Source organism: Beauveria bassiana (assembly GCF_000280675.1).
Source record: "Beauveria bassiana ARSEF 2860 unplaced genomic scaffold BBA_S00001, whole genome shotgun sequence".
In the NCBI taxonomy this organism is placed as follows: domain Eukaryota; kingdom Fungi; phylum Ascomycota; class Sordariomycetes; order Hypocreales; family Cordycipitaceae; genus Beauveria; species Beauveria bassiana.
In genome coordinates, this window is record NW_007930836.1 from 1,498,470 (window position 1) to 1,515,215 (window position 16,746).

At 48.9% G+C, this 16,746-nt stretch overlaps 4 protein-coding genes across 4 annotated transcripts; 3 read left to right on the forward strand and 1 right to left on the reverse strand.

Annotated features, from left to right (window-relative positions):
• Nucleotides 1-1,980: 1,980 nt before the first annotated feature.
• On the forward strand, nucleotides 1,981-3,018 carry BBA_00496 (short chain dehydrogenase; the record flags this gene model as incomplete). The annotated part of the gene is made up of 1 exon (XM_008595593.1): nucleotides 1,981-3,018. The coding sequence occupies one exon, from the start codon at nucleotides 1,981-1,983 to the stop codon at nucleotides 3,016-3,018; it is 1,038 nt and encodes a 345-aa protein (XP_008593815.1).
• Nucleotides 3,019-3,523: 505 nt separating this feature from the next.
• On the forward strand, nucleotides 3,524-9,436 carry BBA_00497 (Sec63 Brl domain-containing protein; the record flags this gene model as incomplete). The annotated part of the gene is made up of 1 exon (XM_008595594.1): nucleotides 3,524-9,436. One exon carries the CDS (start codon nucleotides 3,524-3,526, stop codon nucleotides 9,434-9,436), a length of 5,913 nt encoding a protein of 1,970 aa, XP_008593816.1.
• A 373-nt stretch (nucleotides 9,437-9,809) lies between these two features.
• Nucleotides 9,810-10,816, reverse strand: BBA_00498 (RTA1 domain protein, putative; the record flags this gene model as incomplete). Its single annotated transcript, XM_008595595.1, has 2 exons — nucleotides 9,810-10,531; nucleotides 10,606-10,816. 2 exons carry the CDS (start codon nucleotides 10,814-10,816, stop codon nucleotides 9,810-9,812), a joined length of 933 nt encoding a protein of 310 aa, XP_008593817.1.
• Nucleotides 10,817-11,373: 557 nt separating this feature from the next.
• Nucleotides 11,374-14,179, forward strand: BBA_00499 (C6 finger domain protein; the record flags this gene model as incomplete). The annotated part of the gene is made up of 2 exons (XM_008595596.1): nucleotides 11,374-12,028; nucleotides 13,185-14,179. 2 exons carry the CDS (start codon nucleotides 11,374-11,376, stop codon nucleotides 14,177-14,179), a joined length of 1,650 nt encoding a protein of 549 aa, XP_008593818.1.
• Nucleotides 14,180-16,746: the final 2,567 nt, after the last annotated feature.

A 16,746-nucleotide genomic window follows, 5' to 3' on the forward strand; every position in this document is an offset into this window, starting at 1 on the left:
AGGGCCGAGACGGAGCGCTCGCATCGCGAAGCAAAGAGTCGCGCAAGCCACAGAAGACAGTCAATCGATGCCGCAGGCGCCAACCCGACGTCGCGTGCCCTCGGGCGCTGCACCAACACGTATTCAGCCAGCCAGGCAATGGAAAGGGAAGCGACGACCTTATCTTGCAGAAGACAACGATGGGACTGAGAAGAGCGAAGGACAGGCGAAGAGGCGCAGACGGCGAGGCTGAGAGACGGGATATACGTGGTGCTTCTACTGTTGGTCGGCGGAGCGTGATGCTAATTCTAGTTTATGTTTGCTAATGCGGTGCTTGGATTATAGTGGAATAAGAGCTTTGATATCAACATGCAAGATGATTGTGATGAATGCGAGTCGACGACAAAATCGACATTGTAGGTGGCTTATTGTTGTGGAAGCGAGCGTTGGAGGTGCGCTGATAATTCTGCGTATTGCCATGTCGTGCATATTGTCATATCGTGCATATGTAGTACAGGGTGCACTATCGGGAACTGTGTAGCCGAAATCTGACGAGTGGTTTGCAAGTTGCGCGTGGTTTACATGGATCGGCGCGCCGAGTCAAATGACGGGAGTTGTTTATAAAGTTGTAACATGATTAGCGGCAGCGGCAACTTGGGGAACCGGGGGACGGTCGGTGGAGCCCGGCTGGAAGGTGGACGGGAATGGTATTGATGAACGACGGTAAGTGAGATGCCGTGAACGACGGTAAAGTGAGATGCCGTGGACGCTAAGGAGTGTGATGAAATTGATGAAGAGAATCAGGTGGTACGATTGTCAAAGTCAAGGAAATGTGATGATGCTATTTCGGGCCACTGGTACGGAGTTATCCTTACGGAGTAAATAGTGGTGAGATGATTTAGTTTGTTGCAGGTGGTTACAGGGGAGTCGGTACGGTGCATGGATGCTGTGCAGGTCAATATGAGCGGTAATGTATAGTGGTAGCGTGGTGATTTTCTCAGAGATACCTTAGGCCCACTGTAGGCATGTAATTGTTAGGTACCTTACCTTATTGATATCTTGTATAAGTGAGGCAAGTAGTACCCGGTCACCCGGCGGTCAACGGGATAAGCCAAGAGATTTGACGGCTCAGGGAGAATTGAGCAAAGGCTGCATTCATCAACCAACACACATGTAATCACGGCCATGTTGAGACTAATCAACACCGTTTTTCGATTAACTAAACGCCCCCCATCTGCATCTCCTCGGGGCCGTAGCGCGCGCCGCTTCGTTGTGATCTCAGTGACCCGCAGCGGGGCCCGAAGCGGGGCGCCCATCGGCCGGCTTCAAACTGTTCCGGCTCACGGCTTGGAACTTGACTGGCTGCACCTGCTCAACCACGTCAACCTCGAGTCCTCTCACTATCCTTTTTGACTTGCCACTGCTTGCCCATGCGTGCCAACCCATGATCCAATTCCCGCTCGTCCTTTGCGACACACCTATCAGTACGCGGCGCTGCGCCCCCCAGTCGCCCATCTCATCAGAGACACGCACTGGCACTATTTCGTTTCGTCTACGTCGCCCTCCCTCAACGCTAGTCCGACCCCGTGAAGGGCGAGCTTTTACGGGGCGCCTCGTGCTGTCTGGGCCATTCACTGGTCGTTGTCGCTGTCATGGCTGGCTAGAGACTGAATTATAATAATCACACTCGCCTCCTGGAAAACCGTCTCGCATCCAAACATGTTTCCTCCTCTACTCGCCGTACTAATTCACCTCACTGCGCTACCGCCTCGCAAGCTCAAACACCAACAGTAGCAGCCGCCCCTCGTCTCATCTCCATATGGGCCGCGCCGTTGACTAGCACCACCACAAAGCTCTGCTGCACTTGTCCTTGGCCCGCGCCAGCCCAGCCGTTGAGCCCAGCTGTTTCGGAACACGCAGCATTTCGCGTCCCTCACTTGCCTCTGCGTCTTGCTCTCTGCTCTTATGTGTAATCGCCCGCCCACGCTCTTATCAGAAACCATGAATACTACCGCCGACTCGTCCCGCCTCGGAGGCGTCTTTGCTACCATTGGCCTGCTCACGGCCGTCGTCGCCGTCACAAGGGCTATGCAATTTGTGAGCGTCTACCTGCTGCCCTCCCGCATAGCCCGCTATGCCCATGCCACCAACGGCCACCCGCCCTGGGCCCTGGTCACAGGCGCTTCCGACGGCATCGGCCGTGGCTTTGCCGCTGAGCTCGCCAAGCAAGGCTTCAACGTTGTGCTACACGGCCGCAACCGTGCGAAGCTCACATCTGTCATGTCCCAGCTGCAGGAACGCCACCCTGACAGGTGCTTTCGCATCCTCATCGTCGACGCTAGTAAAGTAGCGTGCCTCAACTGCATCCGCCCCGTACAAGGGCAGTCGCACAACCACGACCAAGAAGATGGCTCCTCTGCCGCCGCGCCTCCCGCCGACTTTGACGCGCTGCGTACCGAGCTCGACGGCCTCAACCTCACCGTCCTCGTTAATAACGCTGGCGGCGGCGCCGTCAACCCGACATTCCTGTCTCTTGGCGAATCCTCGGAAGCTCGCATCACCGGCAACGTCAGCCTCAACGCCCTCTTTCCCTTGCACCTCACTCGCGCCCTGCTCCCGACGCTGCGTCAAAACTCACCATCCCTCGTCGTCAACGTCAGCTCACTAGCCGACAACGGCCTGCCTTTGCTCGTGTCGTACTGTGCCAGCAAGCGCTTCTTGCTGACCATGACGGAAGCTGTTGTTCGCGAGATGAAATTGCTCGGAAGGGGCGGCGATGTTGAATTACTGGGTGTTCGAGTCGGCAAGACCACCAACACGGCCTACTTCACGGAAAAGCCGTCCTTGTTCACACCAGATTCCCAGACCATGGCTCGTGCTGCCCTCGAAAAGGCCGGCTACGGCCACGGCGTCGTTGTAGGGTACTGGGCTCATGCTTTGCAACATCTTCTCATAAAGTCCATGCCCCTCTGGGTCAAGGACAGAGCCTTTATTGCGGCTATAGAAATGGAGGCGGCAACTGATCGCAAAATTATCTAGGACACATTTCGACTTTTTTTTCTTCTTTTGTTTCTTTTGGCGTTGGTGGGATACTTCCTTTTCGATTGGGAGCCATAGCAATGTTGCATTATCATCCTTGTAATTTAGCCTTGTCGCACTTCTGATACCAATAGTGGCTTGAAAAGCAAATTTGACTCTCTCTGAATCATTTCATTTCATCTCAAGTCCAGCCAAATCTACCAGCATCATCGAATTCATGTACATCGAAAAACCGCCAAGCTTCTGACAGCGGGCGGGGCAGGTCGAGCTTGAGTTACGTGGGGCAGAAGGAGGTTGGGCGGTATGACTCCCACCTCACCAGGCTGACTGCATCGACAAACGCGCGAGCCATGACTGACCTTCCCCAGGGATCTGGAGGCGAATACTTTCATTAACTCGAACTTTTCATCGCTCGAGTTGTAGCGCCAAGCAATCGACCCCTCAATCGACCCCTCGATCGACCGAAAATATCCCAAACTTACCCCCTCCGACACAAGACGACATCATGGCTCACGAAACAGAAGCAGAATGGCGACAGCAGTTCGAGGCGATGCAAGCTGCCATTGCCAGCCTCAACCTATCAGGCTTCCTGCCGGGGCCAATCGAGTCCGATTTCTACGACGCCGATTTCGAGGGATATTCATCAGGCAACAGTGGCCAGGATGTCTGGGATTTTATTTCTGGCGACGAGGCGGACGACTACAGCAGCGACCTTGTTGAAACGGATGCTGCGCCCTCGGCCAGCGGCAGCTATGACATCGCCTGGCTTTCAAATAAGTGTACCGCTATTGCGTCCAAAAACGGACTCTCGGAAGACGTGTATGAGGCGCAGATTCTCAGCGCCATCAGCTCCGCAAAGTCTGACGAGGAGCTGCAAATAGAACTGACAGACCTTTTCGGATTCGACGATCTCGATTTTATCATCGAACTTCTTGCGCACAAGGACGAAATCAGTGCATCGAGTGCGGCTGCTGTGTCCCTTGGTGACCAAGCCACCGGCCGTTTGCTATCCAGGGCCGAGCGCGACGAGCAGCTGCGCCGTCAAGATTATGAGCATAAGAATGCCACGCTCGCCCTAAGCTTCTCGCGCGAGACGCAATACCCACACGTATACAAGTCTCATAGCGCCGGAAACACACTCAGCCATGCAGGCAAAAAATACGGCCTTCCGGCAGGCAGTGAGAGAAAGCAATTCGACAAATATGAAGAGTACTATATCCCGGCCGGCGCCAAGGGCAAAGTCGGCCCTGGTCAGAAGCTGGTCAAGATTGAAGACCTGGACGGTCTCTGCCGCAACACTTTCAAGGGCTACAAGGCGCTCAACCGCATGCAGAGCCTCGTGTACCCCGTCGCATACAAGACCAGCGAGAATATGCTCATCTGTGCCCCCACTGGTGCGGGTAAAACCGATGCTGCAATGCTCACCATCCTCCATACGATCGGCCAGCATGTTTTCCCCAACCCCATGGAAGATACTGCTGCTACGGAATTCGCCGTTAATTTGGAAGACTTCAAGATTGTATATGTTGCGCCCATGAAGGCTCTTGCTGCTGAAGTCACAGGCAAGCTCGGTAAGCGTCTTGCATGGCTCGGTATCAATTGCCGAGAATATACTGGAGATATGCAGCTCACAAAGTCTGAAATTATCCAGACGCAAATCATTGTAACAACACCAGAAAAGTGGGACGTCGTTACCAGAAAAGGCACCGGAGACACTGAGCTCGTTCAAAAAGTGCGCTTACTGATTATTGATGAGGTTCACATGCTTCATGATGAGCGTGGAGCTGTTTTGGAATCGCTTGTTGCCCGTACCGAGCGCCAAGTCGAAAGCACCCAGTCGCTTATTCGTATCATTGGTCTGAGTGCCACTTTACCAAATTATATCGATGTCGCAGACTTTCTCAAAGTCAACAAATATGCTGGTCTTTTCTACTTTGATGCGTCTTTCAGACCCGTTCCTCTGGAGCAGCACTTTATCGGTGTCAAAGGAAAGGCAGGCAGCAAGCAATCAAAAGATAACCTGGATACTGTCGCTTTTGATAAAACTAGAGAGATGCTCGAAGTTGATCATCAAGTCATGGTATTTGTGCACTCTCGGCGAGACACCATGGTCACGGCACGAATGCTACATCAGAAAGCAATCGAGTCTTTTTGCGTTGACCTTTTTGACCCGACCAGCCACCCAAAATACGAGCAGGCAGTGCGAGATATGAACTCTTCTCGATCCAAAGATATTCGTGAGCTTCTATCTAAGGGTATCGGTGTTCACCACGCCGGTATGGCACGAGCCGACCGGAATTTGATGGAGAAGCTTTTTGGCGAAGGTGTGCTCAGAGTTCTCTGCTGTACAGCAACCCTCGCTTGGGGTGTCAATTTGCCTGCCGCCGCCGTTGTTATCAAGGGCACTCAAGTTTACAGTGCACAAGATGGCAAATTCGTTGATCTTGGCATACTTGATGTGTTGCAAATCTTCGGTCGCGCTGGTCGTCCCCAGTTCGAAGACACCGGTATTGGCATGATTTGCACCACCCAAGACAAATTACAGCACTACCTCACGGCCGTCACCGAGCAACAGCCGATTGAATCAAAGTTTTCGACAAAGCTAGTGGACAATCTCAATGCAGAGATTGCATTGGGTACAGTCACGTCGATTCCGGATGCCGTCCAGTGGATCGGATACTCCTACCTCTTTGTTCGTATGCAACGAAGCCCCATCACTTACGGCATTGAATGGGCCGAGATACGAGATGACCCAAGTCTTGTTCAAAGACGTCGCCAACTGGCGATCCAGGCTGCGCGCACGCTACAGCAGTGCCAGATGATCATCTTCAATGAGACGACTGAGGAGCTGCGAAGCAAGGATATTGGCAGAATTGCAAGTCAATACTACATCTTGCATGGCAGTATCCAGGTATTCAACGCCATGATGCGCGATCAGGCCACCGAAGCGGACGTTTTGAAGATGATCAGCATGAGTGGAGAGTTTGACAATGTTCAGTCCCGAGACACTGAAGCAAAGGAGCTTACCAAACTCAAGGATGAAGTTATTCCCTGCGACATTGACAGTGGCATCGACACGCCTCAGGCAAAGACCAACATCCTTCTCCAGTCTTACATTTCGCGCTCGCAACCCGATGACTTTGCTTTGTCAAACGATATGAATTATGTCGCTCAGCAATCTGGCCGAATTTGCAGAGCACTCTTCATGCTTGCGTTAAATCGTCGCTGGGGCCATCAATGCTTAGTGCTGCTGACTCTTTCTAAGTCTATCGAGAAGCGCATCTGGCCCTTCCAGCACCCATTGCATCAGTTTGACTTGGCCAAGCCCATCTTAAACCAGCTTGACTCCAAGGAGCATCTGACAATTGAAGCCATGAAGGAAATGGAGCCTGCTGAGATTGGAGCCCTTGTCCATAATCATGGAGCTGGCAAAACTATTGCCAACATTCTTAGAAACTTTCCCACAGTGCATGTCGAAGCGGAAATCGCGCCGCTCAACAGAGATGTATTGCGAATCAAGCTCTATGTTATCCCCGATTTCCAGTGGAAAGACCACATTCACGGCACTTCGGAATCGTTCTACATCTGGGTCGAAAACTCGGAAACGTCCGAGATTTACCATCACGAATACTTCATTCTCAATCGCAGGAAGCTACATGATGATCACGAGCTCGACTTTACGATTCCATTATCTGATCCTTTGCCGACGCAAATCTACGTCAGAGCTGTATCCGATAGATGGCTCGGGGCGGAGACCATCACGCCGGTGTCTTTTCAGCATCTTATTCGACCCGACACGGAAAGCGTATATACGGATCTTCTAGACCTGCAGCCTCTGCCCCTCTCCGCTTTGAAGAATCCTCCCCTAGAAGAGCTGTATGCGAAACGCTTTCAATTCTTCAACCCCATGCAAACGCAGATCTTCCACACCCTCTACCACACAGCAGCAAACGTCCTCCTAGGCTCACCCACTGGTTCTGGAAAGACGGTCGCGGCGGAGCTAGCCATGTGGTGGGCATTCCGCGAGCGTCCTGGCTCCAAGGTTGTCTACATTGCGCCTATGAAGGCACTCGTTCGCGAACGTGTCAAGGATTGGGGATCTCGCCTTGCTGGGCCCCTCGGGCTGAAGCTGGTTGAGTTGACTGGTGACAATACACCAGATACTCGCACCATCAAAAATGCTGACATCATCATCACCACCCCTGAGAAATGGGATGGTATATCTCGTTCTTGGCAGACGAGAGGCTATGTCAGACAAGTGAGCCTGGTGATCATTGATGAAATTCATCTGCTCGCGGGTGATCGTGGTCCTATTCTTGAGATCATCGTCTCGCGAATGAACTATATTGCCGAGATGACCAAGAACGCAGTTCGCCTTCTGGGTATGTCTACTGCGTGCGCCAACGCCAGCGACCTAGCCAACTGGCTGGGCGTCAAGGAGGGCTTGTTCAATTTCAGGCACTCTGTACGTCCAGTTCCCCTGGAGCTATATATTGATGGATTCCCCGAGGTCCGAGGATTCTGCCCTTTGATGCAGTCGATGAACCGGCCGACATTTCTCGCCATAAAAAACCACAGCCCTGAAAAGCCCGTCATTGTCTTTGTTGCTTCGCGTCGACAAACTCGACTCACGGCCAAGGATCTTATCAATTTTTGTGGCATGGAGGAGGACCCTCGTCGCTTCTTACATATGGATGAGGAAGATTTGCAATTGAACCTCTCTCGTGTTAAGGACGATGCCTTGAAGGAGGCCATCAACTTTGGCATTGGTCTGCATCATGCCGGTCTTGTAGAGTCAGACCGTCAACTGTCAGAGGAGCTCTTCCTCAATAACAAGATCCAGATTCTTGTCGCAACCAGTACTCTTGCCTGGGGTGTCAATCTGCCTGCTCATCTTGTCGTCGTAAAGGGCACGCAGTTTTATGATGCAAAGATAGAAGGCTACAGGGACATGGATCTCACCGATGTCCTCCAGATGCTTGGTCGTGCGGGTCGTCCTCAATTCGACAACTCAGGTGTCGCCCGTATATTCACGCAAGATTCCAAGAAGGATTTCTACAAGCACTTTTTGCATACCGGCTTCCCTGTCGAGTCATCTCTGCACACAGTGCTCGATAACCATTTGTGCGCCGAAGTCTCTGCAGAGACCATCTTGACTAAACAGGATGCGCTAGACTATCTAACCTGGACGTTTTTCTTTCGACGTCTACACAAGAATCCTTCCTACTACGGGCTCGAAATCTCGGCCGAAGAGCACAGCACGATGACGGCGCAGCAAGTCGCCAACGAGTACATGGTGGAGATGGTCAACAACGCGCTCGATGAGCTGGCCAAGTCCAAGTGCGTCGAAGTCTTCCCCAACGGTGACGTCGACTCTACGCCGCTGGGAAAGATTATGAGTTACTACTACCTCTCCCACAAGACGATTCGCCACTTGAGCGGTCATGCCAAGGCCAATGCCACCTTTTTGGACGTGCTGTCGTGGATGTCGCGAGCTACCGAATACGACGAGCTTCCTGTGCGCCACAACGAAGACTTGGTCAATGAAACGCTGTCGGACAATTTGCCGTTTCCCGGCCACTCTTTTGGACTGCCCATGTGGGATCCCCATGTGAAGGCATTCCTCCTGCTCCAGGCGCACATGTCACGCATCGATTTGCCCATTACGGATTACGTCGGTGATCAGACCAGTGTGCTCGACCAGGCTGTTCGTATTATGCAGGCCTCAATCGACGTGCTCACCGAAATGGGTCACTTGTCGAGTTGTCTACAGATGATGAGCCTGCTCCAGTCTATCAAGTGCGCCCGCTGGCCGACGGACCCGCCAGTGAGCATTCTTCCGGGTTTGGAGCTCGAGTCAATAAAGAAGGAAACGCTGTCGCTCAAGGAGTTGAGCACCTACAGCCCGCAACAAGTGTCGCAGCTTGCCAAGCGCCTCCGCGTGCCGTCACACATTCAGAGTCGTTTTGCCAGAGCCGCGTCTATCCTCCCCAATTTATCCGTTTCAGTCGAGGACAAGACGGCACTGTCCGTGACTGTGAGCCTGAAGCGGCTTAATGCGCTGGTGGAGCGCGAGGCGCGCATCTATGCGCCCAAACTGCCGAAGCCGCAGTCGGAAGGATGGTTTGTCATTGTAGCTGACGCGGCCCGTGATGAAGTCATTGCCGTGAAGCGCGTGGGATGGTCGGCGTCGGGCTCGGACGGCCCGCGCAAGGTCGAGGCCAAGACGAAGCCCACGGCACGCACCACGATTAAGCTGCCACAAGCGGAGGGCGCACGGAAGCTGGACGTGATTGTGGTCAGCGACGCCTACGTTTGGCTGGAGTATCGCATCAATGGAGTTGATATTCCGGCGGCGCCAGCTGTAGACGATGACGTTGATTCGAAGAAGAAGGCGGCTAGTGCTGGACGTGCGTAGTAAGGCAAGTAGCCGCAATATATGTATATTTTTTCGAAGAAAGACGACCATTTAGCGTGTCAAAATTACCAACTTGTCAGCCTTCTCAACGGAGATGCCAGTACTTCCCTCGCAATCTTATGTGTAGCCGATAACTACCTTTTCCTACCAGCGCCGTGATCGTTGCACGCACTACTCAGTATGGAAGGGTTGCCCTTGATCTCTCCCCTTAAGTTGTCTGTCTGGAGACTTTGAGACCGATGCAGTAATCGTTTGGCCTTGTCGTCAGGCGCATAATTGATGCCCCTACTACCCATTCCGCTCCCAAACGTTGTTTCTACCAGGGTATTTGTTGCAATAAGTAGGCTGTTACTCATTCAAGCATGTCACTACTCTATCGGGACGCAAACGCTGTGTGGTTCCAACCCCCTTCGTCCCCACGGGTTAGGCGCCGCGCGTCCATCTGGACAGGCCGTTCCAAAAGCAAGTACGCATCTCGCACCAGCCGGCTGGGATGGACCAGCAGGTAGACGACCATGACGAGCCATATTGCCGCCGCGTCAAACAAGTACATAAAGACTTCGTGGGAGATGATGAAGCCGCGCTCGCCTTGCGCGTACTCGACAGCCCTGACGAGACTCCTCACCAGCACTAGGCTCGCAGCCACCAAGCTGGTCCAGAGGTGGGCTTTCCAATTGACGCCTGCATCCGACGCAAACAGCTTTGCCTCGCGTCGTGACAGCGCTCGCATAACGTATCCCGTCAGAATGCAAAAGAAGACGAGCACAACAAGCTGCACGAGCAATCCGCCGAGGATAATCTTGCGGCTTAGCTCGATGAGCTTGGCGTCTCCCGACGCTGGCATGACGGTGCCCGCGAGCTGGCTGAGCAGGCATAGGATGTCGATGAGAATGTAAATTTTGGAAAGCCATCTGGTGCTGATAAGAGAGTACTTGTTGGCTTGCAGGGCGTCGATGATGCGCGCCAAGCTCATGTAAATGGTGGCGGTGAGCAGGGGAGCGGCGACGAGGATCAACAGGTTCTGTTGGATCCACGGACCGAGATGGGCAGGATGGTTGTGAGAGAGAGCCCTGCCGTAGTATCCAAACGTTTCCGCTGTGCCAAGGAAAAGAAAAGCAGGGTTATTTGATAAAGTCATAGACTTGATGCTGGTGTGGTCGCAAGCTTACCGATGCCTCCCAAGATGAATGGTATGAAGATCCAAGCTTTGAGTCGGATTATGTAGCCCAAATGAGCTATAGTTGTCAAGGCGAATAAAGCCATAAAGGCGTATCCGGCTGCTTCGTTTGGTCTGTATTGGTAGAATTCAATGACCATGGTGCCATTTACAACGGGCCCAAATGGCCCATTGCCGACTTCGTATTGATCCATGTTGGTCATCTTTGCGCATGTAAAATGATGAAAAAAAAAAAGAAAAAGAAAGAAGAAAAAACCTGCTGTAATCAGAATTTAGGCAGTGAGTTGAGACGAGTATATATACTTTGGATTCCTACATCAGTTGGTGCTCGTTCTCCTTTGACTTTTGTTGTGGGTATAAGTAGCTAATATCAACCGCCACTTGTCTTAGACGCATTTTACGTATTCAGGTACGAAAATTCAAGCCAGTAATCTATGATAGTTTTTATGTTTCGTGGGACGCTTTCAGGAACAGCGCTACACATTCCCATCTCAAAAGTATATTCTGATTATGAATGCGATCTCTTGCATGTTTTGCACTACTTTACAGACTAAGGCCACAATGAAGAAACTAGCATGCTAGTGTTCAAAAAAGGTGAAGCAAGTGTCGAAACTAAAAGTATCCAACAAGCGCGTGTGACGAGTATAGAATTTACACCTATAAGTAGGGGTTCGTGCTGCCCACCAAACCTCTAGCACCATCAAGCCAGCTTCTACCTTGTTCATTATACCTCTCGGTGCACTAATAAGCAACATTCACAATGTCTCTCTGCCCCAAACATGAAAACCGCAAGACCTACGACGTGGCCAATATGGCATTACGCTGTGCACAATGCGTCTTCGCCATTCTTGTCCCAGCACTCTCCGGGGTGGACCTTGGTCGCTGGTCCCAATCTGGCAGTCACGCCGACTCACGCTGGATATACGCCGAAGTGGTATCCGTCGTGTCGATACTGACAGCCTGGGCCTGCGGCTTGAGACAGCGTCGCGCGCAATCCCGAGCCAGTTTGGGGTTTTGCGTCTTTTGGCAGGCTGTGCTCAGCTTGCTCTGGGTGGTCGTTAGCGCCGTGTTCGGGCAACTCGCCGCATCTGACTCGGCGGCTGCCGCGGAGGAGCTCGACGTTACAGGGCCGGCCGTCGGGATGGCCTTTGCAGCCAGCAGCTTCAGCACTCTCCTATGGGTTCTTGATGCCCTGGAGGCCTGCGCACGCTGCACGGCGGGCAGGGCGGAAAAGGTTGGTGCAGAGGAACAAGGTGGGCAGGGACTTGAGGAGGAGGGTGTACGGGTTATAGGGCTGGAGGGAACGGGGGAAACGGAGGAAACGGAGACGAGAGGGGCGCAAGAGATGAATGGCCAGAGCAGCGAGGCTCTGCCACCGTATTCCGAGGTAGAGTCGACGATAGAAATTGGCAAGAGTATCGCAAGAGTGGGGGTTTAATGTAAATGTTTACTTTAGTCTACAAAGCGAGATCTGGACAGTAGTCTGTCTCACAGACCTGTTTAAGTCAATGACGTACACGGCGACCGATAAAAGATAACGACGGCGATAACTGGCTGCGCCTTGCAGAACTGATGCGACGCTATAATAGTCATGTTAATTGGACTATAATACTTTAAGAATCATAGCAAAGACTTTATAATTGCATCTCGCCTCCTTGAATTGTTTCCTAGACCCTTGTCTGGCATATCAGTTGAGATCTCCAAGGGAGAAAGCGGGTAACTTACAGGGGTAACTTTCATGATGAACAGGGGTAGGCGCAGAGCTCAACCAATCAAATATTTTACGCGTCTGTCCGGCACAAGCCCCGGCACAAGCCTTGCTGCGCCCCATTGAAAATGGCGTGGGGGGACGCCGCCAAGGCCGCGTCATGGCACCTCTGGTCGGTTTCAATCCCGAACAACACCAAACTTTATTCTGCTATCCGAGTTGCGGATGCAGATGAACTACAATTGGATCCGAGAAAGCAATTGTCGATTCACATTTATCTAAAGCAGAAACCTTTAACCGATGCCTCCCTCCCTCCATCCCTCAATGCACCTCAATGGGCCGAGATTCTCATTCACTAGACCATAGTGTATGAAATGCAGGCCACCTCGTGCGCTCGCCCTCCAACAAACGTCGTCAAGAGAGCCCGAAGACACCACACCAAATCACGCGACGGCTGCCAGACATGCAAGGCGCGAAAAGTAAAGGTGCGTCGGAGAGAGAGAGATGGGGCTTGCTGAAAACTCGCAAAATCTGATTCCTGATTCAGTGCGATGAAGAGAGCTCTGGGTGCGGAAATTGCGTCCAGTTTGGCGTCCCATGCGATTTTCTGCCGCTGCTAGAAAGAAAGAGATGGGCGACGACCACTGCGACAACAGCAACATCGCAACAAGTCACCAAGCGACGTCGCGGCCGACCGCGAGCCGATTGGAGCGGTTGGGCCCTCCGCGCTCACGACGAGGCTCTCTCTCCTTCTTCTCCTTTATCTTCCCCTTCCCCTTCCTCTTCCTCTTCCTCCTCTAACCAGCTGCAAATCCGACCGTCGCAGCCGGTCCCTCTACACACACAGCTAAACTTGCAGCTAGCCGAGCTAGCCGTCGACGACCTCGCGCTGCTGCACCACTACCACACCGTCACCGCACCAACCCTCGGCGATGCGCGTCTATGGCGCGACGCCGCGCCGCGTCTCGGCCGCGAGCACCCTTGCATCTTCCACATTATGCTGTCCCTCTCCGCGTACCATCTCGCCCGGCTACGTCCCGCGACAACGACGAGCAGCGCATCCGCCGCACACTGTCGACGTCTTGCCGAGCACCACTACGAGGCCGCGGTGCGGCTGGCAGTGCCGATGCTGCCGCGCCTCGACGTCGTCAATTGCCAAGCGCTCTACGTTGTGACGGTGCTGATTTGCTTCACGGCGTTTGCGCGGGGCCCGTCGTCGTCGGGCGATTTGCTGCTGGTCGCGCAGCAGCAAGGTCTCGTGCCGTGGATGTCGCTGCTGCGCGGCGTGCGCTTCGTTCTCGAAACGGTGGGCTCTGCGACCGTTTTGTCAGGCTTTCTGGCGCCAGCGCCGGAGACGACGCCAGAGGCTTGTTATGCGTGTAGGTCTGGATGTGGGCGATGTTTTGCTGCTTTGGCCCAGCGCCGGGCATGGAATTGGCGCGAGACGCTGGGAAGAATTCAAGAGGTGGCCGCGAAAAAGACTTGCTCAGATGCTGCTTCTGCTGCTGCTGCTGCTGCTGCAAAAATATACGACGGAGCAATTAAGTCCCTCGTGAGATGCTTCGAGACAACCTTTAGGGAGGATGATGCTACTGTGCCCAAAACATGCACGCAGGGCCAGGTTCATGTCGTCATGGCGTGGGCTTATACGCTGGACCCCGACTTCGTTGCAAAACTGGCGGAAAGCGACGAGATTTCGCTCGTGCTGCTGGGGCATTTTGCGGTTTTAGTTCAAACGCTGGGCAGGTATTGGTTCATTAAGGGCTGGGGGGAGCATATACTGCGAGAAGTCAGGCAGATCCTAGGCGAGGAATGGGCTGACTTGCTCCCCTATGAATTTTACAACGCCAGATGCTAATAATCCTTTTAATCTTATAATATAAGATATTAATAAGTATAATATTAATAGTAATATTTTTAATTAAATAATATCTATTAATGATTAAATCGGTATTAATAGAATATAATATAATAATATGATTTTAAATAATACTATAGTTATAATTAGAAATTTAGTAGTTAGACTATCTATAGGAAATCTAATTAATGAAAATTTAGATCAAGCTAATACTATAAATAACGATAATTTATTATTAGGTAATGCTAATAAGTTAGCTATATATATAATTTTCATAGTTAGACTTATAGCTACTAGATTTTTATTAGGTAATTTAGCGAAACCTATCTTTACTTTAGTATAATAATAGCTTATTCCTAATCTATAGTTATCTATTTCTTAAGTAGTAAGTTAGGTTAAGATACTATAATATAATAATAAGTAATATCTTTATATAAGGTCTTATTAAAAGTAGAATTCCTAATACTAATTACTTAGTATTACTTAGATTAATTAGTAAAGATCTAGACTACCTAGCTATAAAAATACTTCTTCTTTAAGTACTTATTTATCTTTCTACTATAGGCTAAGATTACTTTAAATTACCTATAATTTTAGTAATGCTTTCTTTATAGATTATAACTAGCTTACTATAGTCTATAGTAATCTAGTTACGTAACCTCGTATCCTAATCTAGTAACTTATAGGCGCTTATCTAGTTATATCCTTAGGCCGCCTCCCTAGCTGCTTCATATCCTTTCTTTGTTCGTAATATTTAGCTAGATTTTATAACTAATAAATATATAATACTTAATAAACTTAAATAAATAAAAAGTTTATTTAATTTTAAAAAAATAACTTTTTTTAATTATTATACTTTTAATAGTATACTAGCTTTTTATTAATTAAAAATAAACTTAAACTATTACTAGTTTAAATAAAGAAAAATTTTTATTTTAATTGTCTTTTCGATTTTTTATATTTAAAATTATAGAAGTTACTAATAGGTATATAGATATAAAAGTATAGGTAAAAGATATAGAAGAAAAAGATATATATTAATATTATTATTTTATATTCTAACTAGGAGGAATTATAGCTTATTTATTAAGAAAAAAAAAGTATAATAACTTAGAAAAAACTCTAAATAATTCTAGATCTTTTTTAAAGATCTACTTTAGTAGATCTAGCTAGTTAGTTATAATATAAATACTAGACTAGTTTTAATTAACGTTTCTAAAGTACTTAGTAAGTAGTCTATACTCTATTTAGCCTATCTATAAGTTTTCTTAGTAGGAGACGTAAAACTAAGTATATAGCAGTAGTTTTGTAGCAATTGCTGACAGGCATGTGGAAGTAAGGGTGCAGGTAGAAGATGTGGAAGAAAAAGAATGTATTGTTGACGTTATTGTTCTTTTCTAATTAAGAGGAACTCTAGCTTATTTATAGAGAAAAAGAAGTCAAGTATAATGACTCAGAAAAAACTCTAGAATATTCTAGACTGTCCTAAAGGTCCACTTTTAGTGGATCTAGTTAGTTAGTTATCATATAACTGCTGAAGTGGCCTCTTCTATGAGTTTCCACCTTCTTCTATTGGCTCCAGTGGTTCCACAGGGTAGATTTAGCTGACGTCAGCGTCCCAGCAGCTGTAAGAGGCCCTTTATAAGGTGACCCACTTTTAACAAGTTTTAGTCTATTAGGTATAGGGTAGCTAGTAGTAACTTAATATAATATTATTAGGATAACTCGATCCTAAATAGGTTCTAAGTCAAATTACGTTTATAGGGTATTAGGGCGGCTTCTACTAGGCCTAATATAGAGGTATATAGTATAATTTAGTTATTATTTAGATTATCTATCTATTAAAATATAGAAAAGATACACTATATAAGATATAGCGCTATAATAAAGAGTAAGGAAAGATAAAGGAAAAACACACTATTAAGCTAGGTGTAAAGGTAAAACTTACCTCTAAAGGCAGCTTCTATAGAGGTTCTAAAGGCAATTAATTACCTTTTAGGAAGTTAGAATGTTTATTAGTTAGTATATATAGCTGCTAAGGGTAAGCGCCTAGTTAGTAGCTATATCCCTAATAGCATAGAGGGCCTAGTACTATTTAGGTGCTTTAACTAACTAAATTCTCCTATAGTTATAATACTATTATTATTAGGAGAGTTTAATCCTAAATAGGTTCTAAGTTAAATTATATATATAGAGTACTAAGGCGGCTTCTACTAGGCCTAATATAGAAGTATATAATATAATTTAGTTATTATTTAGATTCTCTAACTATTAAAATATAAGAAAGATATATTATATATAAGATATAATACTAGAATAAAGGTAAGGAAAGATAAAGGAAAAATATAATATTAAGCTAGGTATTAGAGTAAAGCTTACCTCTAAAAGCAGCTTTTATAGAGGGCTTAAAGGCAATTAATTACCTTTAAGAAGCTAGAATATTTATTAGTTAGTGTGTGTAGCTACTAGGGCTAAGCATCTAGTTAGCGGCTATATCCCTAATAGCGCGGCTAGCCTAGCGCTATTTAGGTACTTTAACTAACTAAATCCTCCTATAGTCGCAACAG